The sequence below is a fragment of the Poecilia reticulata genome, chromosome 10 (assembly GCF_904066995.2).
Source record: "Poecilia reticulata chromosome 10, P_reticulata-male-v2, whole genome shotgun sequence".
NCBI lineage: Eukaryota > Metazoa > Chordata > Actinopteri > Cyprinodontiformes > Poeciliidae > Poecilia > Poecilia reticulata.
In genome coordinates, this window is record NC_088839.1 from 20,118,626 (window position 1) to 20,143,030 (window position 24,405).

At 39.8% G+C, this 24,405-nt stretch overlaps 2 protein-coding genes across 2 annotated transcripts; both read left to right on the plus strand.

The window, feature by feature from the left end:
• The first annotated feature begins 2,388 nt into the window (after positions 1–2,388).
• On the plus strand, positions 2,389–5,666 carry trmt112 (tRNA methyltransferase activator subunit 11-2). Its single transcript, XM_008420454.3, has 4 exons — positions 2,389–2,630; positions 3,435–3,536; positions 3,669–3,761; positions 5,280–5,666. The coding sequence occupies exons 1-4, from the start codon at positions 2,556–2,558 to the stop codon at positions 5,379–5,381; spliced, it is 372 nt and encodes a 123-aa protein (XP_008418676.1). The 5' UTR covers positions 2,389–2,555; the 3' UTR covers positions 5,382–5,666.
• A 2,144-nt stretch (positions 5,667–7,810) lies between these two features.
• Positions 7,811–21,362, plus strand: tgfb5 (transforming growth factor, beta 5). The gene is made up of 7 exons (XM_008420455.3): positions 7,811–9,220; positions 12,353–12,516; positions 14,482–14,614; positions 14,696–14,806; positions 16,652–16,832; positions 17,225–17,378; positions 20,318–21,362. The coding sequence occupies exons 1-7, from the start codon at positions 8,878–8,880 to the stop codon at positions 20,474–20,476; spliced, it is 1,245 nt and encodes a 414-aa protein (XP_008418677.2). The 5' UTR covers positions 7,811–8,877; the 3' UTR covers positions 20,477–21,362.
• The last annotated feature ends 3,043 nt before the right edge of the window (positions 21,363–24,405 follow it).

Here is a 24,405-nt window from a genome sequence, read left to right on the forward strand (position 1 = left end):
TCATGTTTGATGTGTTCTGTTAAAGCCCTTGCTTTTGATTTTAAGTTTTGTACTTCCTGCAGTTTTGTTCTCATAATTACCCACAAACACCTGTGACAAAAAGTCTAAAACCGAAGTAATAAAAATGTTATTTATGTAATTTTAATAATAATAAAAAGTGTCTAAGTGCCTTTTTTACAGCTGGTTGGGTGTGGGACTCAAGAGCTTTTTTTATTTTTCGACACTAAAGCAGTACAAAATCAGAACGTGAGATTGACGCTCAGTTTTCTAATGGTTCCCATTTGGTTATTTCTAGCAAACCTTTCTTCAAGCGAATATAAAAGCAGCTTGGAGAAAAACATCAGCAGCTGTAAAGGTTGTGGTGCGAACCAAACGGAGCCTTTTCTGTTATTTCCTGTGGCCTTTGACCTTTGCATGTCTGCATGCAGTTGCAGGCTGCTGATTGGTTTGCCAGATCATGTGGTTGCTCTTTAAGAATTGGTCGCCTGCTGAGAAGTCCTGCAAGTTTTACTGCAGCTCTTTGCTCCGATTGTACTGACCTTTGACCTCTCCTCCAGTCAGTGAAGAAATGTATCTATTTACCAGCAGGGAATGGTGTTCTTTTGTTCCCCTCCTTCAATTCCTTGGTTTTTGTTACCATACAATACCAACTTTATTTATAAAGCACTTTAAAACAACCATAGCTGATACAAAGTGCTGTACATTAAAACACAACATCCATCCATTTTCTAACACCCTTGTCCCTTAGTGGGGTTGGGAGGGTTGCTGGTGCCCATCTCCAGCTAATGTACCGGGCGAGAGGCGGGGTCACCCTGGACAGGTCGCCAGTCTGTCGAAGGGCAACACAGAGATACACAGGACAAACAACCATGCACACACACACACTTAAAACACAACATAATAAAAAAAATAAAAATTCTTACAGTTTAAAAACAAACAAATATACAATTTACAACTAGATCCTGGTGGAGTTAAAAGCCAAGTAAAATATATGGGTTTTAAGACGAGCTTTGTTGTGTTAAGCTTTAAAAATATTTGCCCTATCCTTTTGAATGCAACTTTCTTTGACTTGTGGGATGTTATTGACTAAAAGCTTGGTTCGTATTTACTAGTTTGTAACATTTTTACTAACTGGGCCATTCTGACATATGAATATATTTTGAACCATTCCAGTGAAGTTCTGCTGAAAGGTGAATCTCTGCTCCGTTCGTTGACCTTTTGTAGCTTCTATCAGGTTTTTTTTTTTATCAATCATCTCCGATCTATCTCTCTGTTGAAGAAAAGCATCACCCACCATGATACTGCCACTACCATGTTTCATTGTGAGGATCAGTTTATTTTAGGAGTCAAGTTGTTTTCACACACGATGCATTCATGAATGTGGGAAAATAGGTTGTCATACAGGCACAGACTTCATTCTGTGTGATGTTTACAATCAAGACACTAATATATTCTTTATGTTCAGATGTTGACACAAACATGCTCATAATTTATCGTTAAGTGATATGAAAAGTTAAAGGAATGAACCTCCTTTAATAAAATACCAAACTGCTTCAGAGTTTGGTAATTTCTCCTTATGGTCGAAATTTTCCTTGACCAAACTAGAAAAATGTCTATACTAGTTAAATAAATGGACCAGAAGAAATTTTTTTAATCACTACTTGGACTTTTTTTTCTCCTTATGATCGAAATTTTCCTTGACCAAACTAGAAAAATGTCTATACTAGTTAAATCTTTGCAATATTAATTTACTTTTATTAAAGAATTACATAGTTTTTGCTGTTATGTCAATATTAGAAGATCATTATGCAATCCTGAAACGAATAAACTTATGTTGTCCTGATCTTCAGAAAGTGTTCTTAACTTTTTGGGAGCAACATACTGCAATACCTGGAGAAAACAAGCTGCCATTGTAATTACAGGGAGCCTAAATATATGTGTCTGGTTTGTTATGTCACGCCTGCCTGCAGCGATCATGGCTGTGATCACAACTGTTGTATTCAAGGATTTTTTGTACTTAAATGATGCTAAAGTTGGCTAATAATCTACAGGAAGCAAATGAATATAATATAGGCTATATCTTTTTAAACAGAGAGTAGATTGCAATAATGGTTATTTTAAAAATGCATTTAAAGTTGAGTCAATGTCACCAAAACATGCTAAAATTACACTGGTTGCTCTATTTAGTTTAAAGAAACCCAAAGAAAAAGCAAGAAAAGTTAAATTAACCCAAAAACACAGGACCTGGACAAATGTTAATTTACTTCAACTCAGCAAAGTTTCGTAAAAATAAATAAAACATTTAGTGAATTTCAGATGGAATTAACAATGCAGAGTACTAGTACTGTATCGAAAACGTCCTACTGCTTTCAGATACCAACTCGGAACAAACTGTCACCGAGTCAGAGATCGTCAGGACTCATTATGGTGGTGCAACAACGGTACTTCTCGTACACATGTTAGCGCTGCAGCTTTAAATTACTTTAATAACAAGCTGTCTCTCTGTGGCTCATTCAGCTCTTATTATCTGTGACTCTTTAAACTTTTGTTTAATCATGAAGCTACTTACGCACAACATGTTGACGTCGCACGTGAAGGGAGTAACAAAGGGATACCCGCTGCTCATCAAGGTAAACCGCTAAAGTCGGCTAGCAACTAGGCTAATGCTAACACCGAGCTATTCGGATTTAAAGTGCTTTCTTATTTAATTTTCTGAATTCAAGTCTGTAGAGTTTCATAGAATTCATCCAGTACTCACCGAGGCTGCTATATGAAGAATAAAGACATAAATATATATATCCCATTTGTAGAAGAAGAATAAGATAGAAATAATAAATAAGGAAAAGTAACATTCAAAGCACCTTTATATACGTTACTATTTAAGTGAATCTATGCACTCACTCTTTTTATTTATAGAAATATCCCTGTTTTACGCAAAAGTTCCTGGTACTTTGCTATTTTGTCACATTTAAACATTTTAGATCAATAAAGTAGATATTAATATGATACAAAAATATACAAAATGCAGGTTTTAAATGAGGATTTCATTTGTTAAGGTGAAGATTTAAGATGTAAGGGGACGTACATATGCCAAAAAAGTCAGCTTAGTTGCCTCGTCTGTCCTTTAGAATATTTTTTGAACAGTGTTGGGACTCATCAGGATGATTTTTGTATTACTGAATCATAAACCCTGACTCTAACTGTGATTAACTTAACCCTCCTGTTGTCCTAGGGTCAAAATGACCGAGATTTGTATGTATTTTCCCTATACACAGAAAATGAGGACAACAGAAGGGAGCCTTAGAAATGGCTTCATAACTTTCTCCAACCTGATCGATTTGAAAACTTTTTTTCATCTGATTTGCTGTTGATCAGAGACCCTGATAGTCCAATCTGACAGTGTAGTGTTTATGAATGATGTGACCTTTGTGCAGGCCACTGAGGTGAAGGTGAACGAGGTGGATTTCAACCCTAAGTTTGTCTGCCGGATGATCCCCAAACTGGAGTGGAGCGCTCTGGTCCAGGCTGCAGACCAGGTCAGTCAGATATCAGCAGTTTTCCTTCCATCCTGCAGGGCAGAGATATGAAATCACAGCTTAGAGTTTGCAGGTATTTAACATTTGTCCAGACAAGCATTTGGAACACAGTGTTTGTTTTTCGCTCCTCAGCTGGGTCATCGAGAAGACCTGCCAGGCGAGCTGGTGCCTGACTATGAGAAAAACGAAGACTTCCTGAAGAAAGTGCACCGAGTTCTGCTGGAGGTGAGGATCGCTCAGACTTTACCGTCCACTCTTACAGCTGCTGCAGTACTTATTGCAGAGTCCTGCTTGAAATAATAGTGATAGTATGTGTTATTCCTCTGGATTAGAGCTTTGTTGTTTTATTTTATTGGTACACTTTGTGTTACCAGTAGCCAGAGCTAAGGCTCTGTTCCTATTTAAACTGGTTCTGTCTTGGTTGAACCAGAGGAAAAGACTTTGTCAAAGGGCTGGAGACGAAGTCATAGATGGCAACCACCAATCAGAATATTAAGAACGCCATATTCAGAACTCTGGAGTTACTTCAGCTTTTGATTTGTCTAATAAAAAACTAAGATATAAGACAAACAAAAAGTTATGTTTACTTTGGAATAACAATAGCTCTCTGACTTTTCCTCTGTTTATTATGATTTCTTTGTCAGTAGCGTCCCACATCAAGATGGTTTTACTGCAGCTGTTTTCCACTAAATTCAAAGACATGATTTCCAACTCTTCTTAAACACTGCTTTTCTTTTGATAACATCAGATAATGTGATCCTGCTTCAGATACTGTTTAGCTCATGTTTGCCGACGATTCAGTCTGGGTGCAAGACAATTCAGAAACGGGTGCAAGATTCTGAGATGAACCCTGTCTTGTGTTTTTAAGCTTTCTACCAGAGGATCAGACATTTACTGGATGAATTATTTATTGACGTCATGATGTGGCTCCAAGCTAGCTGGCACTAGTCCAGGTTATGACCTGGAATCACCTTGTTAGGCTTGTCATGATAACAAATTTCGCTGGATGATACATTGCCCCTGAAACTTCGATAAAGTTTTATTTCTAACAAACATTTAACACTGGAACTGGAAATATTGAAAATTAAATAAACAAAACACATGAAACAACAAATAACATGGACACTGAAGTCTCTGCGAATAAAATTGTCCTTCAAAAAGTGGACTAGTTGGGACCAAAGCACCAATTTATTGCTTATTGCAATAAATTTCTACGATTTGGTGGAAAATCTTAAATCAGGACTCACAACATTACAACCTGTAGAGAATTTTTCCCCCTCAGTCCAGATAAATACACTTTCTATAGAGCTGCAAAAGCTGCATGACGCCTGAGGGAAAAAAAGATAACTTAGCAACTTTCAGAAATACATACCAGCAGGCATTTGTCGTGGTTTTTAAAGAATTACCATTTTATTTTTATTTTCAAGTTTTCAAGTACAGAAAAACATCAAAGTTTGACAAAAAATAGGAAATAAATGCATTTTCTGAAGTGGAATGTTCAATATTAGTCAAACAATGTCAGGAAATAAATGGGCCAATTTATTTCTTGACAAAAGACTAGAATGACAAAAAAAAATCTGAATGCTGTTGTGTGTTGTCTGAGTGCCGTTTTCATCTCAAACCACAGAAAATAACATCTTTATGTTCTTAGAAAAGTTTTGGTGTTTAAAAAAAAAAAAACAGCTAAAAACTAAAGTGCCGTCTGGTGATGACCTCACTCAGCTCCTGTCTGTCCTGCTGCAGGTGGAGGTGATTGAGGGATGCCTGCAGTGTCCTGAATCGGGTCGAGAGTTCCCGATCTCCAGGGGAATCCCCAACATGCTGCTGAACGAGGACGAGGCCTAGACGGCTCAGACTTCCACCCAGACGGGACTGTTTTGTTTTTCAGAGACGAGCCGGACTCTGGTTTGAGTCGGCTCCATGGGAGAAAAGGCCGCATCCCTCGTTGGTTGTAGTTATGACATTTTAAGCGGCTCCTGCTGCCAGCAGATGGAAAAGATTAGAAGAATAATGGATGGAAATGTTCCCTGAGAGTAACCCCCCAACCCCAGTGGTTTGATCTGTATTTATTTTTGTAACTGTTTCAGCTTTTTCTTTCTCAATAAAACTGCTTCCTGACAGCCAAAATCATTAGGTTTTTGTGGAAAATATGGATTCACTTATATTACAGACGCAGAACCGCCGAGAGGAACGGCTCTGAACCCCATCTCGCCCTCTCTCAGGGTTGGATGACGTGGCAGTGGCTTGTCTATATTTGGCTTTAAGGAAAAAGGGAGAAAAAAGCAGGCAGGCTGGAAGTTGTTTTTAAGGAAGTCTGTTTTTTTCTCCCTCTCCTTAAAGCCACATATTACAGCTCTGAAACCCACACACACGACACCCCACCTGGGCGGGATCCGCGGATCTGAGATGCCCCACAGTTTGCCGGATCCTCCTGACAGACGGAGGCGAGGCCGCGTTGATGAATGAAGAGGTTTTCCGTTCGTTTCTGGCCGTCTTTGGATTAAAGCGGGAGTTGAGTCAGAACAGGAGCGTGTTTGTTCATTATCATTTTTAGAAACTCTGCCAGGACAGACGATGAAAGGAAGGGTTGGCCTGACCAGAAGCCTTGAGGCTGCCTGAGTCTCTCCTACCTTTCCCTTCTACTTACTGCAATTACAGGCCTGCGCCCGCAACTATAATAACGGTATAATGTGATGGCAGCAGAGCAGCAATAAAAGCCACCCCTGGCAGATTAATAGTCCTCCAGAAGTGCTGAGCTGTAATTAACAATGAGACTGAAGAGGAACAGACAGAAAAGAAAGGAGCTCGACTCTGAGCGGGAAAAGCTGAAGATAAAAATGGATAGGCTGCTTTCTGAGCGGTCTAATAAAATCAGGATGAAGCTCGTCAGCTGGCAGCGCGAACAAGCTGGAGCTGCAAATCACACCCGGGATCCGACCCATGAATAATTTAGGGCTGTTTTCATGGTGCAAGAGGTAGAGGTCTGGGCCGATACTGTTGACAATTTTCATCTCGGGGAAAACAGGAAATGCCTTTAATTGCTCCAAAGGTCGCAAAATTCAGCTCAGGGGTCATGTTTCATTAATGAGAACGAAGTCTGTAAAAGTTGAGCTGATGGACTTTTGAAGTCGGCTTCTTTTCAGGGAACCTGAAAAAGCTGCAGTGCAGAGGCATTTTTACTGTTGGTGTCCTCCTGTATTTAATTACATGTCTCAATTTGAGAGTAACATGATTATTAATTATCAGTCATAATTATAATTAGTAGAATAATAATAACTTGTTATTCTCTAAAACTATGGCACCCCTTAAGCACCACAGTTTTAGTTTGACCTGGTTCTTGGTTCAAATTTTGTATAGAAAATCTCCTAATAAGCATCTTTGCCTAAACTATTATTAATTAGTTTCTTTAAAAAATATAGCAGAAAGCAGAGCAGAAAGCTCTGAATTTTTCACATGTTGATGTTAGAAGTTTTTGTTTTAGCTGCAGATGCATCCTTTGCTTCAAATGATTAAGCCTAAATAAACATGTTGTTTCATTTTAGGCAATTGCATGTTTATTTTCTTGTTTAAAAATAGAATCGAGTTTGTATATTTGCATTTTTTCCATGTATTTGTAATATAGTACAAAATGAGCTTAAGCTAAATGCAAAATCAGCAGTGTGACAATTTGTATCTGATTAATTGTTGAAATGATCAATACTACAACAATTAATTGCAGCCATGCCTCAGTGACTTTTATCATTTTAATGTGATAGACCAACTCATAGTAGAGGTTAATTGTGAAGTGTAGAGAAATAGAGCAAAATATTCAAAAAGGGTTTAAAAAATAAACTTTGCATTTGTATTCCAACCCCTTTACTCTGCTGTCCATAAATAAAGTCCACTGGTAGAAACTCCACTAAAGTTGGAATTAGAAATTGATAAATTGGGAATTTCTCGACAGTCCCAACCTTAAAATCCAATATGACGGCCCTGCATATTAAAGTAGGAGGTTAATGGCTGTAACACCTCAATAACCCCACAGTGAGACAATACAGGATATTTATATCCTGTTCTACTCTGAATGGGCTTCCAGTAAGTGAAGTGAGTCCAAATATTTATCGTGAGCTAAATGGAGTTTCCTTCTTGTGTTTTGCTGACCCGTATAGCGTTAATGGCCTGGTCCCCGGTGATAAACCTGCGGTCAGCCTTAACGTTGGTCAGGAATTATGGCGCAATCCTGGCACACGGGATGTTTACCTGCTGAGCTGCATTTCTGATGGGTAAATATTGCAAAATGTGCAACTCTGTGAGCCTCTATAGTGAGAGGATTACTTCTGCCTGCATAATGACACACACTCCCTTCATCCTGGTGGCATCCGCCCCACTAGCACCTCTTCCTCCTCTTCCTCCTCCTCCTCTTTTTTTCCCTGAGAGGCTCTCTCTGTTCGGGGCTCTGTTTCTCACTGACGATCTGCAGGATAATGCACTCACATCATCCGCCAGGTCTCTGTGTTTTTACCAGACATACCTCGCTCATTAAGAGGAGGATTTCCAAATTCACCGCAAGATTCCTTTCTATTTCTGAACGTTTGCTGCAAAGGGACTTGTTTCATGTTTCTCTGCTTCGTGTATTTTTGTTTTATTTCCCACGTTTTTTGCTCATGTGAGAGACAGTATAGAGGACTTGCCGTGTTTGTTCCAACATAAATCATACGCGTTTTTCCATATACATATATATTTTCTAAGTGCATTCAGCCTTCGCACCTAAATCGGGGGATGGGAGGACCTTATTTGGTCTTTTTGGGACTGTAGCTGTACTTTGTGGAAGCGGATATGGGCCAGTTTTCTGCTCCACAGATGCGTCTTTCAGAGGTGAGAGCGCCGGAGCCGTGCTGCCTCGGATAAACTGCAGGTTTTTCTGTTTGGAGGATTTGCGACATGGGCTGAGCTCCTGTAATGACTCTGCGTTGGTCTCCTGAAAGCTGCTCAAATATGCGAGGATGGACGGCGGGAAGCGGAGACTGATGAAGCTTTAATTTCTGACACCGGAACAACTGGACGTTAATTCTAATTTAGTTAGAAAGAGGAAAACTCTAGTGATTTAGTTTATTTTAATCTTTTTTTTTTCTTTTTTTTTTAAGTAATGACAATGCCTCTTTTATTTCTAATATATGACGGGCGCACGTACAACTTAATGAGAGCAGAGAGGAAAAGTTGGTTATCTGTTTAATATTATTATTCAAATAGATCAGAGGTGGAAAAAGTTGAGACTGTTTGCGCTTTTGGATCACATTTCCTGCGCGTTTGGTTCGGAGACGCAGCCTCGCCGTTCAGGGAGATCATTCCCATCCTCTCTACCATGTGGCTCCCCTTCCTCGCCCTCCTGCTCCTTCTGCGGCTCTCGGAGGGGATCAACACGTGTCAGTCCATCGACCTGGACGCGCAGAAGTCGCGGCGCATCGAGGCGGTGCGCGGCCAGATCCTCAGCAAGCTGCGCATCCGCAGCCCGCCGGAGGACGACGACGATCCGCCGTCTGGCTCCGTGCCACCCGAGGTCATGCTGCTTTACAACAGCACGCGGGAGCTGCTGAAGGAGCGCACGCGGCTGGCCGAGTCCGCCTGCGAGCGCGAGAGCAGCGAGGAGGATTATTATGCCAAAGAGGTGCAGAGGATCGACATGAAGCCCCCCCGCACCGACTCCAGTAAGTGTCCGGAGGTCAACGGGGTCAGCTGTACTTGTGGTTTAGTGCCAGAATGTCACTGTTTTAGTAGTTAAAGACAATATTTTTTATTTGACTTTCCCTCTAAGGTTGGACACATGTGTTTAGATTTGGAGTAAAAAAAAATAAAGACAAATGAATAACTAATGACTAATATGTATCTAATTTTCTGAGAGAAAACCACAGGGGAAATTTAATTAATAGAAACAGAAGATTATGAGTTTAAATACAATTATAGAAATTAAATGTCTTATAACCACTTTTTATCAGCTCCACTTTTTGAACATTAGCTCCACTTCCCAACCTCAGACGCTTTATATCTTCCTTTGTATTTCAGCTTTATGAAATACAAAAGACGCGAAACGTAAATCATGTCGTATTTTTATGTAATTTCTTTTTTTTTAATCAACATTTTATCAGCTGATAAATTACATTTTCCCCAACATTAAATCGACCTGTCGAAATGTAAACACCGTATATTCCTTATTTACTGTTCATTGGTGTGATTTACACTTTATTTCCCTGTAATGGCGTCATGTCACCGTGACAATCTAATAGATTCCCAGGTGATTCTCTCTGGTTATTTCTTGCTGCCAGATTTATGGGCTGAGATCATTTACACTGGATTCCCACTAGGTGTCAGTATATGGAGTGAATTTCAGTGAGTTAAGGAAACGTAATGACTATTGAAGGGTTAAACCTAAAGTGGCTTACTGTTTAAAACCGTTAAACCATCTGTAATCTCTCTATTCTTTACCTTAAATTCTCCAATAATCCCTGGAGAAATGTTGATGTTGCATCACTGTTTGGTGCATAAAGTTTGCCATTACTTGTTTAGTCCACGCCTTGAAATGATTCATTACAGAGAAACATAGATCAGAGTTTTAGGCCCCCAAAATGATCAAACGATGAAAAAAACTTTTATTTTGAAAGGCTAAATAATTCTCATTTCATGGCTAATTGGTTGCATTAGTAATGTGGGATCCAAACATAGATTACAAATATTTTATTTTTGAGAGTCCAAATTATTTAAATAATCAACTAATTTAGTAATCAAATAATCTTTAGCTTAATTACAAACCCCGAGTTTCTTATTTTGTTATGTTGTTATTATTTTATGTTAGTTTTGATGTGAAAGTAAAAATGAATCCTTTAGAAGAATGTTGGTTCTTTTTATGTGTTTTATCACTTTCAAAATAAGAAATACTCTGAGTTTGAAGGGTACGTGTGAGCTATACTTTAAAAATCAAAGTTTAAACTTTATTCTGCCAAATTTAAACATCCTCATCACATGCAGGGTCCCTGGTTTCCATAGTGACAAACATCTACAATCCCTATCTGACTGAAATCCATCTCTGCTTTTGACCAATCAAAAGCAGTGCTGCTGGAAATTTTAACTTTTTTGATGGGCAGCTAAAAGTTTACATGCAAGGCTTGCACATGCACTAGTGTTGACATCAGAGGAACAACATGGCTTCAACACCCAACAGGAAGTTATTTGTGATTTCTTTTTACAGCCAAGAGCAAAAATAATCTCAGTGCCTTCAACATCTTTATACTTTAAACTATTTTTCATTCAACCAAGATGCCATTTTCTGATTCAGAAAAAGAGAAAGGCATCTCTCACAACACAAGAAGACAACGTAAAAGGAGTAGGAACTTTGAAAAACAAGTTTTTATTATTGAAAATGGCTCAATCCATCAATAATCTCTCTTAAAATTACAGAAATCAAATGATACTTTTTGCATGTCTCCACAGGCATTTTGATGATTTTTCTATGCTGATGAGCTCAGAGTCATTACCAATGAAATGCCTCTGAGCTTCCCTCATGTTCTTCCACCTGCCTGTGGCGTGTTGCTCAACGCATGCCTAAAAAAATCAGTGGCGTAGACAAACAAAGGACTTCTCAGGTTTAGAAAAAAAATCCATCTGATGAAGAGTAGCTGAACGTCATGTTGTTTTTATGAAGCTGAAAAAAAATGTACTAAGGACCTGAGAGAACCAACATCCTTCAGCCGATCTTCTATCTGCTTTCAGTTTGATCTTGATTGGTTAAAATTGTTCTAAAATTATTAGTTTAATTAATTAACAATAAAAACAAATTGTGTTGTAACAGGTTTGTTTCTTGCACAAATGATGACATAGGTGAGTCCTTTCCTTTCCACCAAAAAGTAAATAAATATAAAGTTTTGAAAAACGAATTACTCATTTTTGATTTTTTGCAAGCTGTTTGAAGGTTCCAAAAATCTCAAACTTTAAGTTGGAGTTATAAAATATTGTGCATGATTTTTACAACTGATTAACTGATTAATAATTGGATAGGAAAAGGTTCTTAGATATGCATGGATGTGCCTCTAGTGGAAGTACTCAGAGCTGCAACTAACGATTACTGTAAACGATTAGTCTGACGATTAAATGATAAATCGGATAATTAAATGAATTTTTTTTAAATAAATAAAGGAAATAAACATTTTACTGCCTAAAATGCAACAACATAGCATTCTTTTAGTGCACACTTAATCATTTGTAGCAAAGGATGCATCTGCAGCTAAAAATACTTCGAATACTAACATTTTCTGATGGACTTTACATCAATGATGTGTAGGGATGATCTGTTTAATTGTTGGATTAATGGATTAATAATTGGATAGGAACAGGTTATTTATTGGATCACTCCTGGATTATTGTATTTTTAAATGTAGAGGTTGATAGAGGATCAACCACTCTAACAAGAAAAAAGCTTCTCTGAGAGCGGGATTGCTTCATTTCATAAAAGTTTTTGGCGCATGTCTAAGATGGGGTGTCCAGTGTGCTGCGCTGCTGCAGAGGAACCATTTAGCAAGTCTTTTGTGGTGGCAGCGGGTTTTGGTTAAACAGACCTGTGGCAGATTGAAGGGTAATTGAGCTGGGTATTATGTGATTACATAACCGGGTGATTTTTCATGCACTCTACCCATCAATCATCCATACGTTATACATAAAACCCAACACTTTAAGCCTGTAATTTAGCCTGAAGACTCTCATCAGAAGTAATTATGTCCGAGACAATGCATCAGTCCCACAGTCTGAAGACTTGACCGTTAGTCACAGTTCTGGATTTCTTTCCCGTCCAGATGCCTTGCAGCCAGCGGCACCGAACCTCTACTACCGAGTGGTCCACTTTGACGTGAGGGATGTGGATTTGATCAACAGCACCCTGGTCAAGGCTGAGTTCAGGATCTTCAGAGCTCCCAACCCACAGGCTCGGGCCTCGGAGCAACGAGTGGAGCTCTACCAGGTACACCTTGTCCATGGTTCACATGTTTCATGGTTAAAATCTATTTCCACAAGTTATAGAGCTGAAGAAATTGTTAAATTTCTCCCCCTCCTGAGTGTAACTATTGTGCAGCATGTTCTGCTGTGAGCATTTTGTAAATGTTACATCTATGAAAAGATAAAGAAACCTACAATAGACAATTTATGGGTAAATTATTTTAAATTAAAACTTTTGCATTTTTTTTTAAAGGAGTGACAAATGGCCAAATAAAAAAACTCTTAACACTTCCAGCTGCTGTTATTATTTACACATAACTACATTTAAATGCAGGAGACCTTGACCAGATTACATGAAGTTACTTTAAATCATCAGGTGTCAAAGCAGGAACAAAACCTCCTCAAGTCGGGTTTGAATTGATTCCTGGGCGGTTCACGACGGTCCATGGCAGCTGGTTCTTCTCACCCAAATTTTTTAGTATGAAAAGATGAAAAATGTGAAGGTACAAAATGGCAAAGGGGCGAAATGACCAAAAGACTTCCCCAATCTTAACTTTTGCCAATTGTTTTATAGCTTGTTTCTTATTACTTTTTTACTTTTTGTAAATTTTTATACTTCAATTTGTGTCTCAACTCCTCCTAAAGCCAACCCAGCCGTTTAAACAAAGCTGCTTTTTGGCAATAAATTAATGATTTTTGGTGTCTGAAAAATTAGCAGTTTTATTAAGTCACCAATGAACGGGGACTGTGCCGTTACCTAGCAACCCCAACCACACCCAGCCCACGTTACCTAGCAACCCAAACTGAGCTCCTCCACGATTGGTCTGCTGGTTTAAATGCTGTGTGTGCTGTACCATATCCGCTAGGAAATACAAGAGTTTTGTTGTCGACTTAACAGTCAGAAAAAAAAACTTTCTTTTAATGTTGCCTTTATTTTGAAAGCAGACCATTTCCTGTACTCATTCGTGAGTACAGGAATTTGCTGTTAGTGTTGTGTGGTGTAGCATCAGATGACCAGTTCCCTGTTACAAAGGAAGACAAACAATGGCGTTGGAATTTTCTCAACCACTTATATTTAAATAAACTCTAAATGTTTCTTAAATAACTTGGCATTTAAAATTTGTTGTTTTGCTTCCAACAATCATAAAACTATACAATGACTCAAAATATAAGTCAATAACATTTTTTGGTCCTGGAGTGATGAAGAAAGTGTAGAAATGGAGGAATTTATCATAAAACTCTACTATTGGAGATGTTTTAATTTATGTGAATTTGAAGTTTTTCAACAGTAGTAATAGAAAGACTGTATTGGTTGCTGCAGATTCCCGACTCTGTGTGGTTTAACTTTTTTTTTTTTTTGCTGTTTTCATTTAACTTTAGGTAGGAATTCCTAAATATGGCACAATGTGCAGTTGAATCTAATGCTTTTATATATTTCAACAATTTACTGAATATTTTTAAGTAGAAAAAGTAGCTGCATTGTCCAAATTTGGACAAATATAAGAACAAAAACATAATGTGCAAAAAAACCCAAACTTTTCCTCTCTAAATGCAATAAAGAGAGCAGAGGTTTTTCTGAGTCAGTGAGTTATTATGTCTTAGGCTGAGCAGCATCACGTCTAGATATATGTCCAACATTTTAAATATAATCTAATCTTTGGCAGAGCTTTTTATAAACCCAGCATGTTTTATGAAAGCTATGGGTTGAAATCTGTTCAGTCATGCTGCTGTCTGCTAAGTGCGCTTTAACCCAAAGTCATCTGGACTCTTCATGAAGTTCCCTATTTAAGTGTCAGCCTTTGTGAACAGTAGATTTTAGTTTTACACAAACACACTTTCTGTTGCTCGTGCAAATACTAGCCAGTTAGCAAGGCAACGTTATTCACTGACCATACGAAATGTGATTCCTGTGTTTCCGACTGGTCTGCCAGTTCCGTCTGCCAGAGTGCATGAACTCTGTCCTTTTCTTCCTGTGGGTTTGTTCTTCCAGATACTGAAGCCAGAGGAAGACAGCACGTCCACTCAGCGCTACATCGACTCTCGGACCGTCCAGCTGAGAGCTAAAGGAGCCTGGCTCTCCTTGGACGTCACAGAAACAATCAAAGACTGGGTGTCAGATCCAGGTTAGCTTCCTGCTGCTTATGATGCAAACATCTGTTTGTGTGGTTAATCTTCATGTTTTCTCCTACCGCGCTCTTCTTCAGAAAACAATCTTGGCCTGAAGCTGGGCGTCCACTGTCCCTGCTGCACCTTCGTCCCATCCACCAACAACATCGTCCCTAACAAGAGCGAGGAGCTGGAGGCGCTGTTCGCTGGTTCGTTCTCATGTCTTGGCTTCAGATTAATTATGCGTTTGAGGTTCAGCCTGGTGAGCAGGACTGCTGCCTTTTTTGTGGGCCGCACATTGTTTGTTTTGATGTTGACTGTTTATACATGACTGCATATTATTTGCATGTGAAAATAAACGGCCTGGAGAACCGCAGAACACAAAAGAAGCAAACTTAAACCTCTGCTGCATCACTTTGAAAATGAGAAATGCAGCTTTACTGATTTATTACGATACCATCCATATTCCAGATCATGAGCTGTGAACTCAAAGAGGAGAATATTATGTAAGAAGCTTTAAAAGGGATCCATGAATCACTTGCTCACTATCGTGCAGGAATAAAGGCGAAACTGTTCCTCTGCACACTGAGATACTGTTTAATTCCAGACTGTCTGTGTTGCTTCATGTAGGCCCTCAAATTATGGCGCGCAGAGGATTTGCACTCAGCTCTGCCAAGTCTGATTTTTTTTTTTTTTTTTTTCTCACACTCGGAAAAAATATGTGCAATTTGTGATACTCAGAAGACAAGCAGGGGCTTGTGTTTGTGCTCCGGTGGTTCAAAAAGAGACAGTAAAATCATAAAGTCAGACGAACTGTCAGGTCGTCAGTGCTGGATTTTTTTTTTTTTTTTTTTTCAGAACATCTGTATCACATTCCTTTATGCTTCGTTTACTCCTTAAAAAATGTAAAAACCTGGAAAATAAGTTTTTTCTTTTGCCTTCCTCAGAAGCACAAAGTCACTGGAGAAAAAAAAGCACAGTTGCAGCATTTGTCTGCATTCATAATTATAGAGAAACAAACACTTTGCATTTAGATGTTATCATTTGGACGTGTTTTAGTGGTACGGTCACTAAAAGTGAACCCAGTGACACATTGTGCACGCTTAGTTGCAAGCATTTTAATTCACTCCATTTCTATATTTTTGTTTGGTCAATGTCAATGTCAAATTTATTTATATAGCACTGTAAAACAGGTATAAAACTGCACCAAAGTGCTGTACAAGAACGACAACACAAATAACAAAACAGAGCACAAAACAATACATCAATTAAATGCCAAAGAGTAAAAATGAGTTTTAAGAAGCGATTTAAAATGATATATTTTTGTTTTCATGTTTAAAGTGTAAAGAGAAAAGCAATATTTTATATATTTTAAAAGGATTTAGTTTTTGTGTGACGAGAGTTTATATTCAGTCGAAGCCGCTGAGGTTTGTCAGAGAACATAAGTGAACAAACAATGAGCACAACCAAACCTTTTTTAAAACGAACACGGCATATTTCCTGACCTGATGACAAAATCCCTACTGTAAAACATGGTGGAGGCAGCACCACGCTGTGGGAATGCTTTCACTTGAGCAATTACAGAAGAAACCTCTCAGAAGCAGCAGAAACCCGAGACTGAAGCGAAGGTCCACTTTCCAGCAGGGGGAATAACCCAAACTGTACATATAGAATGGCCTAGTTAAAGTATACAGATGAACTTCAAATGACAATTTGTGGTTCAGTTTGAAAAGTGTAATGTTATGTTTCAGCTATCTCAATCAAAACACGTAAAGCTGCACGTGGAGCGAGAAGCGACTCAGAGGGGGTAGATACATGCACATGCCACACTTTTCAGATTTTTAGGCGTAAAAACTTTTGCAATTTGTTATTTTGATTTATCACATGAAATCAAAATAACAACTGGAAATAACTATTTGAGGATTCTGGATTAATTTGTGTTACAACAATATTTAATTTCCCTTCGGGATTAATAAAGTACTTTTTATCTGAATTGGGGTGAATTCTAGAAGAGCTGGTGGTTTTTTGTCTGACCGTCTCGTCGCTCTCTGTAGGTGTCGATGACGAGCGGTTCCGTCAGATGAGGAAGCCCGGTCAGGTTAAAGGCCAGCCGGATTTCAGCGCCAAAACGCCACACCTCATCCTCACCCTGCTGCCCAGCGACCGAGTGGACAACCCGGCCAAGAAGAACCGTAAGCGGCGGGCGGCGGCCACAGAAACCACAACCTGCTCCCGGTAGGCCGCCTTCCAGCCGCTCGTGTGCGGGTTTCTCTTTCTGACTGACAGCTCTGACACTCCTCCACTGTCTTCAGTTTAGTCATTTTGAAGAATAGCTGCGGTGGATGCCATATTTCATTTTTTTCCCCCTCCTGACCCACTTTGCAGAGTATTGTGTGGCAACCCTAACAGCCCTGACCCTGTGTTTAGAGAGCAGGCCGACGGGTGTGCAGTGTTTTATTTAGACTACCTCGTGCTGCAGGAGAAAACTCTGGCAGTCCTGCATGCTCATTACTTTGTGATGGCGGTAACCTGTTGTAATTTTCCCATGACCCAGCTCTGGGTCGCTGCCCTGCAGAGCGGGATGGAAAGCTGAAGTCACTTTGTGCGTCTGCCTTTGTGTTTCCCAGAGGGTCGGAGCAGGGCTGCTGCCTGCGCTCGCTCTACATCGACTTCAGGCGGGACCTCAACTGGAAGTGGATCCACGAGCCAAAAGGTTACAAAGCCAATTTCTGCGCTGGTAACTGTCCGTACCTCTGGAGCGCCAACAACCACTACAACATGGTGGGTTTCAAGGCTCAAACGCTAAAGTAATGTGTGACTGGAGGTGAACGCTCCTGCTGGTTTGTAAAGAATAGATTCTTAAGAGCACTGGAGATGCACCGATCCAGGATTTTGTGACTATTTTGTGATCACAGATCCTGTAAAATCTATATGTTTGTATTTACTTGTTAAGCCTAATTTTAAAAGTAGACGGGGTGTAAAACTGGGAGCTGGTTCCACAGAAGAGGAACCTGATAACTGCAGAATCTGCCACTACTTTTAGAAACTGTAGGAACTAGAAGCAAACCTACAGGCTGAGAAATAAGGGTTCAATATTCAATATATAGACTATCCACTGAACTCTGATCCAGAAACGCACAGGATTCTGGGAGATGTAGGCAGAGGAAAGACTTTAACTGCTCAACTACTCACTGCCAGCTAAGAAAGGTTTGGTGGAATCTAACTTGCTCACTCTTTGGTTACCTAGCAACAACATGTTGAATAACTGCCACAGTAGCAGGTTCCGTCATCGTGCCTTATATCTGCTCAAAAGTAAGAAAAACAACGCACAGAGTGAAAACTGTGGATAAAAAAGAAAGTCACACCACCAGTTTGGCAGTGTTTCAAATATTTAAAAAACAAACAAAAAAATTATGCAGTTATTGATATCAACTGATGTGAAACTCATATCGTGATACGTTTTTCAGCCAAACATCTACCAATAGAGGTTTCTGCTCTTAATTATACCTGTTTTTTAATTTCTTTTGATAAATCTTAATTCACTGAAGATTTTAAGAAGAGCTGCCTCCTTTGAAGCAAAGTAAGAAGAAATTGGTGGTTTGAATGTTTTGCTCAGCATCCCCTGCTCGCTTTTGGCAATGACAAGATAAAAACATACCAGTAAGTGCATGTAAAACCATCCCAGAACGCCATCACAACGTCAGACCGACGTTTCTTAGGTGTTTTCTTGTGCTTATTTCAGCAAGATTCTCTCCAAAACCTAAATCCCTTTCTGCACGTATTAAAACCGGGTGTCCCTGTAGTAAAGGCCTCCAGCTGGTTCTGTAATCTGTCTGCGGTTCTGACATGTCGACCACCGAACACATTTGGCTCACAAATTGATCCGTTCAGCAGCTGAAATCATATATCAAGAAACGATGGGAAAACATTTAACTCTCAAAACTACATTTGGTTTCAGTCCGAACACCAATAGTGTTATAAAAGGATCTGATGCAACAAGGAGGAAAAAATGCTCCTTTCCTAACTTTCCTGCAGTTTCTACATCCAACTTGTGGTTTTTCTGCTGTTTTCTATTGACTAATAGCCTCAGACCTTCAAATCGCTGCATTCTTATTTCGTTTTGGGGTTTTTTGTGCCAATTATTATGGAATGAAGATTGTCGACAACCTTTTCCAGTAAGGCCAAGTGAAGACAAATGAGTTCTTTTTTTCCAAATTATATTTCCCTCCAATGTGAAGATTCATGGCCTCTCGTGCTAAATAATTTTCACTGGAAACACTGACAGACATGTCAGCGTGGACACTCAGCCAAATTATATAAACAGAAACATCTGCGATTGTCAAGAAAAATCTGAGCAGTCTCTGGTGAAACGGACCCCTGCCTGATCCAAGCTCAAATCAGCTCTCTGCCTGACTTTAATACATGGATGGTTTGAAGTGTGGGAAATGTTTTCCCCCTAAATGAGCTTGAAGACCGTTGTTTGTGGTGGCTAGCAACTCAGTTAGCTGAGGCTGGTTCAACCCAGAGTCATGAATGGCTGCCACCTCACACAGCGTACAGGCTGACTAAACACGGTCAGCTCCACAAGCATGAAGGCTGCTGCTGCTGCAGAACAGTCAGATCTGGAAAATACAGACTGTCCTTGAAGTACCTTTCAGATCTGGACATTAATGAACGATTCAAAAAAGTCATAAAATATTTACAATTTGTTTATTTTGTTCCCTGTTCCCTGAAAAATGTCAGAAGTTCTGAACATTAGTTCCGTCCGTCCATCCATCCATCCATCCATCCATCCATCCATCCATCCATCCATCCATCCATCCATCCATCCATCCATCCATCCATCCATCCATCCATCCATCCATCCAGTCTGATTTTTCAATCCTAGTTACATTTTAAGTTTCTAATATTTTATATTTTTTATATTTACATGTATATTTCTGCTCACAAGCTGATTATCAGGATGTCAGTAAACATAGAGAATATCCAATTGAGAAGCCAGCATCACTATGACATCCCTCAGATAAAGACATTTCATGACAGATGTTCTTGTGCTACATACTGTAATAAACCTGGTATTAAATGGCTGATCACTTGTAAAATGTGTGAGAGCCGCTGACCCGAACCCACCAGTAGAACACAGTAGTCGCTTCAGGAAAACGGGGAGTGAGTCTGTGAGCCAGCAGAGGATCTCCAGAGAGACTCCCAACTGGCTTCACATCCACATTCCTCATTCAAACCGATTAAACTTTACATTTTTGCCAAGAAGAATGGTGAAGCGTTTCAGAAGAAAAATGTGCCACTGAAATATCTGGAGCTGCCAGAAAGGCTTTAATGAAATAAAGAGTCTGAATAGTGATCCATTGGTTTAACGCGGTTCTTATTTTGAGACTGCAGAGAGTTGCATGTGGATTTATTAGAATAAGTCCAGAAACTTTCCACCACGACTGTATTGTCGACTGTCTTCTGGCTGCTGTTTTGTTTTTACCATAAAAATGTGAGAATGGCATCAAGTTTTCTTATATAACTCTTATTTCCCACAAAGTCAAACCATGCTGTAGTTGCCTGGCGATGTAAGAAAAACAACCCCACAACTCTTGTATAACAACCAAAGCCCTCAGCCAAAACCCTTGCTGAGGCAGGATCTCATCGTTCTCAGAAGAAAAAAGGATTTTCGTGGTACTTAATAAAAAATCTTCTCCTGTCTCTCTTCTTGTCAGATCCTGCCGCTGTACAACAAGCTGAACCCGGAGGCCTCCGCCTCCCCCTGCTGCGTCCCTCAGGACCTGGAGCCCCTCACCATCATGTACTTCATCGGCCGCACGCCTCGAGTCGAGCAGCTCTCCAACATGGTGGTCAAATCCTGCAAGTGTCGCTGATAAAAGCAGAGGAGAACTCTGCAAACTGAGATGGATCCTTCCTGGCAGACTGAATCAGACGTTTTTTGTTCCTCACAGTCATGCTTCACTCTCTGGAACTTTCCGTTTGACATTGGACCCTGTAAATATGACTACATAGGTTTATTAAACGTGTGTTTCTGTATATTAAAACTCAGAAAAGCCTTTGCTTTTCCATCAGGACCGAGCCTCAGTGGTAGCCACACCCAGACGTGTTTGTTCTAGGCTTAAAGGTGTTAATTTGAAGCCGGCGGCGGCGAGGTGAGGCCTCGCAGACTCTGCAGAGATAAAAAAGCGAAGGAGAGCAGGGAGCAGATAGGAAAGAGAAGCAGGAGCCGCGTCCAGGCGGGGGCCCTGCCAGCTCTCTGCGGTCCCCAGGCTGAAATCTGCCCGCCGTAAACAGGATGTGAAAGGTTTCCAGACACCGACCCGACCACTCACGGAACGCCAGATTTAAACGCTCCCCTCGTCTCCTCTCCTTCTCTCCCTCTTTCCCTGTGCGTCGCTCGAGGTTCTGGGATTTGTGGTGGGAGGAGAGAGGGAGAAAAGAGAGGCTTTGAAAATGAGACGTGGGATGATAGGGCCGCATTTGGAACGGCTACACGTTTGGAAGGTGGTATTTTGCAGCCGTGGCAAATTTGTAACTATTCAGGCCTGGCGCATGCGTCTCATAATCACACTCCCTGTTTTTCATCGTGCAATCATTATCTTATTATTAGAGGGCAGCCTTCCTGTTCTCCTGATCATATTCTGCGACACCTTTTGTTTTCCAAGCTCCTCCCTGATTCAGAGTCTCTGTGCACCCAAGCATTCACACTGACCATTGTTGATAAAATATCTAAATGCTGGAAATAAAATAAAAAAAACATCTCCGGGTCTGATTTTAAATATAGGCTCTCTGGTATGCCAGTGGTTTGTGTGTTGAGGAGACAGTGTGTGTGTATGCGTGTATGTGTGTGTGGAAATCATGTGTGAAAGTGATTCTTACAGTTTTATTGTGATTGTGCGTAGAGCAAGATTAGTTTCTGTCCCGGCTGGCGATAAAGGGACAGGAAGCAGTCCAATCATGGCAAAACACCAGGCAGCCAGATATAGATGAATTAGGCGGTTTGCGTCAAGTCCAACCACGGCCACAGGAAGTTCTGGTTTTCAGCTGGATGGCTGTGAAATTATGTAAGTGGATATGTCCAACATTATTCTGGTCAACACTTTGTGCAACAGCTTTCCTAAATGAAAGATTTAAGGACTGATCCACACAAATAGGAAACAAGCTGAGCTTTTAGGTGGTGGAGTTCCAGTCAGAAGTTTACATACACTCATCCTCCATTATCTTTGGCAAGTTTTAACTATGTTAACTGTCTTTTTTTTCTGGGTAGAAATATTATTGATCAAATTCACTGATTCAAAGACACTGTAGGGCTTTTTTAAACCATCAGAGGAGGGAACTCCTAGTCATTAATATTAAGAGTTTAGACGTGATTTGAAAAAATGTTCAGACTTGGGCTAGAATTTGACTTTTAAACCATTGACTTGGGACTTGAATTGGACTTGAGCCTGTCTACTTGAAAAATCTAAAGTTTAAAATGCATGTAAGTAGGTCCCATTAATTAATTTTAACTCATTCCGTATTAAACAGGTTAACAAATTTTTTTGCCACACTCCATAAAGTAAGCTGCAGCACAACCAATCAAATTAACAAGATTTAAACATTTTTAAATCGGGTGAAAAAAAACCCCAGACGAAACAAGCGATGTCTTTTGGGTACATCAACTATGAAGTATCCAACAACAAAAAATGGAGTGCAAAATGCAAAACCTGCTAGAAGAGGATCTCAGATGGAGATGCAACAATTTCCAACTTTGTTTGACCTTTAAAGTTGCACAAAGAACAGTAGGTGGTAGCTACTTTTCCTTGATGACGTTGATGACACCGCTTAGCTTTCACTTGTATGCTGTGTTGTCAAAAATCCGGTCCTTCAAACGCACCACAAACAATGTGCAGCGTGTTATTAGGACTGCGGGGTCCCAGGTTCTGTGCCTGAACTGTGCAAGATAGAGCAGTTTTAAAGTGGTGTTTTTTATGCTTTGTGTTCAGCTGCACATATTAGATTTTAGATATACAGATTTAAAAAAAGAACACTAATATATAACTGCAGAATTGTCAAAAAACAAACAAACAAAAAAACTCAAAGGGACTTGAAATTACAAGTTTCAGATTTGATACTTGACTTGACTTTTGCCTGACTTTACTTGAGTCTTGACTAGTGACTTGAGGATAAAGACTTGAGACTTACTTGAGACTTGGTGAACACTCCCTTGGTCCCACCTCTGGAACCAGATCCCAGTCTTATTTGTTTTCTAATCAGAAATGGCTTTTAAAGGTGTTGACTCATTTTTTCACCACAATTTCATTTCGGTTCAATGCAATTTTAAAAACACTTGTTGCACAAGTAATTTAAAAAAAATTTAAAATTACGCGTTCGGCTTCTTAACATTGTGAATGCAGCAGTTTGGCTGTTTTAACATCGAAAGACACATTCAAGATGCCTCTGAAGCCAAAATAGTTTAAAGAGGTACAAACTGTTTTTGCAGCCATAACAGTAAACTTGTTTGTCTGAGCCGCAGCAAAGCTACGTTTTCACTGTATATAAATGCGTCTCATGTGTTGGGGTGTCAGGACTTCAGCTGTGGTGAGGCTCCTTCTTCCCCCCCAGCATCTGTTAGTCCTTTCACTTAACTACCCCTTGTTATGTCCAACCTGTACTTATCCCACGATAGAGCTCCTTGCTGTTTGCTCTCACACTGGAACCTTGTCTTAGAGAGGCACACACACTCTGGCTGTTGACCCTTGCTTTCTCACGCACGCCCTTCTTTCTTCAAAAAAAAAAAAAAAAGAAAAAGCCATACATGAATGTGTGCGTAGACCCCCGGGGCATAGAGAGCGCTCTCATACATGCAAAACATACAGATGCCATGATTCATGGGCCTGGTTCGTCACACGTTAACTCATGCTGACTGAAAATGTAAAGCAAGCCTTTGACAGAAGCTGTAAAACATTCAGAAAGATGAACAGAAGGCAATTCTTCCTTACATGCACCTCATGAGCTCACAGTGCAGCTTTTGGATCAGAGTCCAAGCTGAAGTCATTTCCACTTTTTCAGGCAGCTAAATTCAAAATACGGCTTCTCGGGGCAACAGCGCACGCCATAAAAGCCAAATGAGGTTATACAAGCTGCGGAGGAGGATGGAGGTTCAGATACTGATCTGCAGCAGCCTCAGGATTATTAAAATCTTTGAGGAGTTACTTTAAAAGTGGAGAGGAGGGCCTGTTAGAGCCTCTCTGTTCCCTCTTCGCACAGAGGAGGGCGTAATTCCTGTAATTTAGCTCCATATATGAGTAAAAGTCTGATTCAGTTTAAGGAGAGATGTAGATCAATTTACTCACAGGTAATCTGATGGAAAATCTGAGAAATACTCAGATTATTCAGCAACATGTTCATTAGGGTGATACAAATTTATGCTTCTCTCAAAACCTTTTCAATTCATCTTCTTCAAAAAGCATTACATTACATTTTTCACATTTTGAACCAAGCACTCCTATCCATTGTGTCTATTTTATGTAATAGTTTTGGTACATAATTGTGAAATAAAAAGAAAATTATACACATTTTATGATGTTGTTTTAGAAGATAAAATTCTGAAAAGTGTGTGCACTTTATTCTCAAATTTTTAAATAAAATCAGCTGTCTTCTAGGGCTGTAGTGATACAATAATCTCACGATACGATACACAATATTCTGCTCACAATACGATATATATTGCGATATTCAGCAAACAATACAATTCAATACACTTTTGCGATTTTCTGAAAGATTTTAGAGGGACAGAGTGATTTTGGTGAAATTTTGTGAC

Excerpts from the sequence above, each read along its gene's own strand:
- tgfb5 (XM_008420455.3), top strand. The coding sequence starts at position 8,878 with ATGTGGCTCCCCTTCCTCGCCCTCCTGCTCCTTCTGCGGCTCTCGGAG. Across the intron at positions 16,833-17,224 it reads GAAACCACAACCTGCTCCCG|AGGGTCGGAGCAGGGCTGCT; the intron begins GTAGGCCGCCTT and ends TGTGTTTCCCAG. Across the intron at positions 17,379-20,317 it reads CCAACAACCACTACAACATG|ATCCTGCCGCTGTACAACAA; the intron begins GTGGGTTTCAAG and ends TCTTCTTGTCAG.
- trmt112 (XM_008420454.3), top strand. The coding sequence starts at position 2,556 with ATGAAGCTACTTACGCACAACATGTTGACGTCGCACGTGAAGGGAGTA. Across the intron at positions 2,631-3,434 it reads GATACCCGCTGCTCATCAAG|GCCACTGAGGTGAAGGTGAA; the intron begins GTAAACCGCTAA and ends ACCTTTGTGCAG. Across the intron at positions 3,537-3,668 it reads TGGTCCAGGCTGCAGACCAG|CTGGGTCATCGAGAAGACCT; the intron begins GTCAGTCAGATA and ends TTCGCTCCTCAG.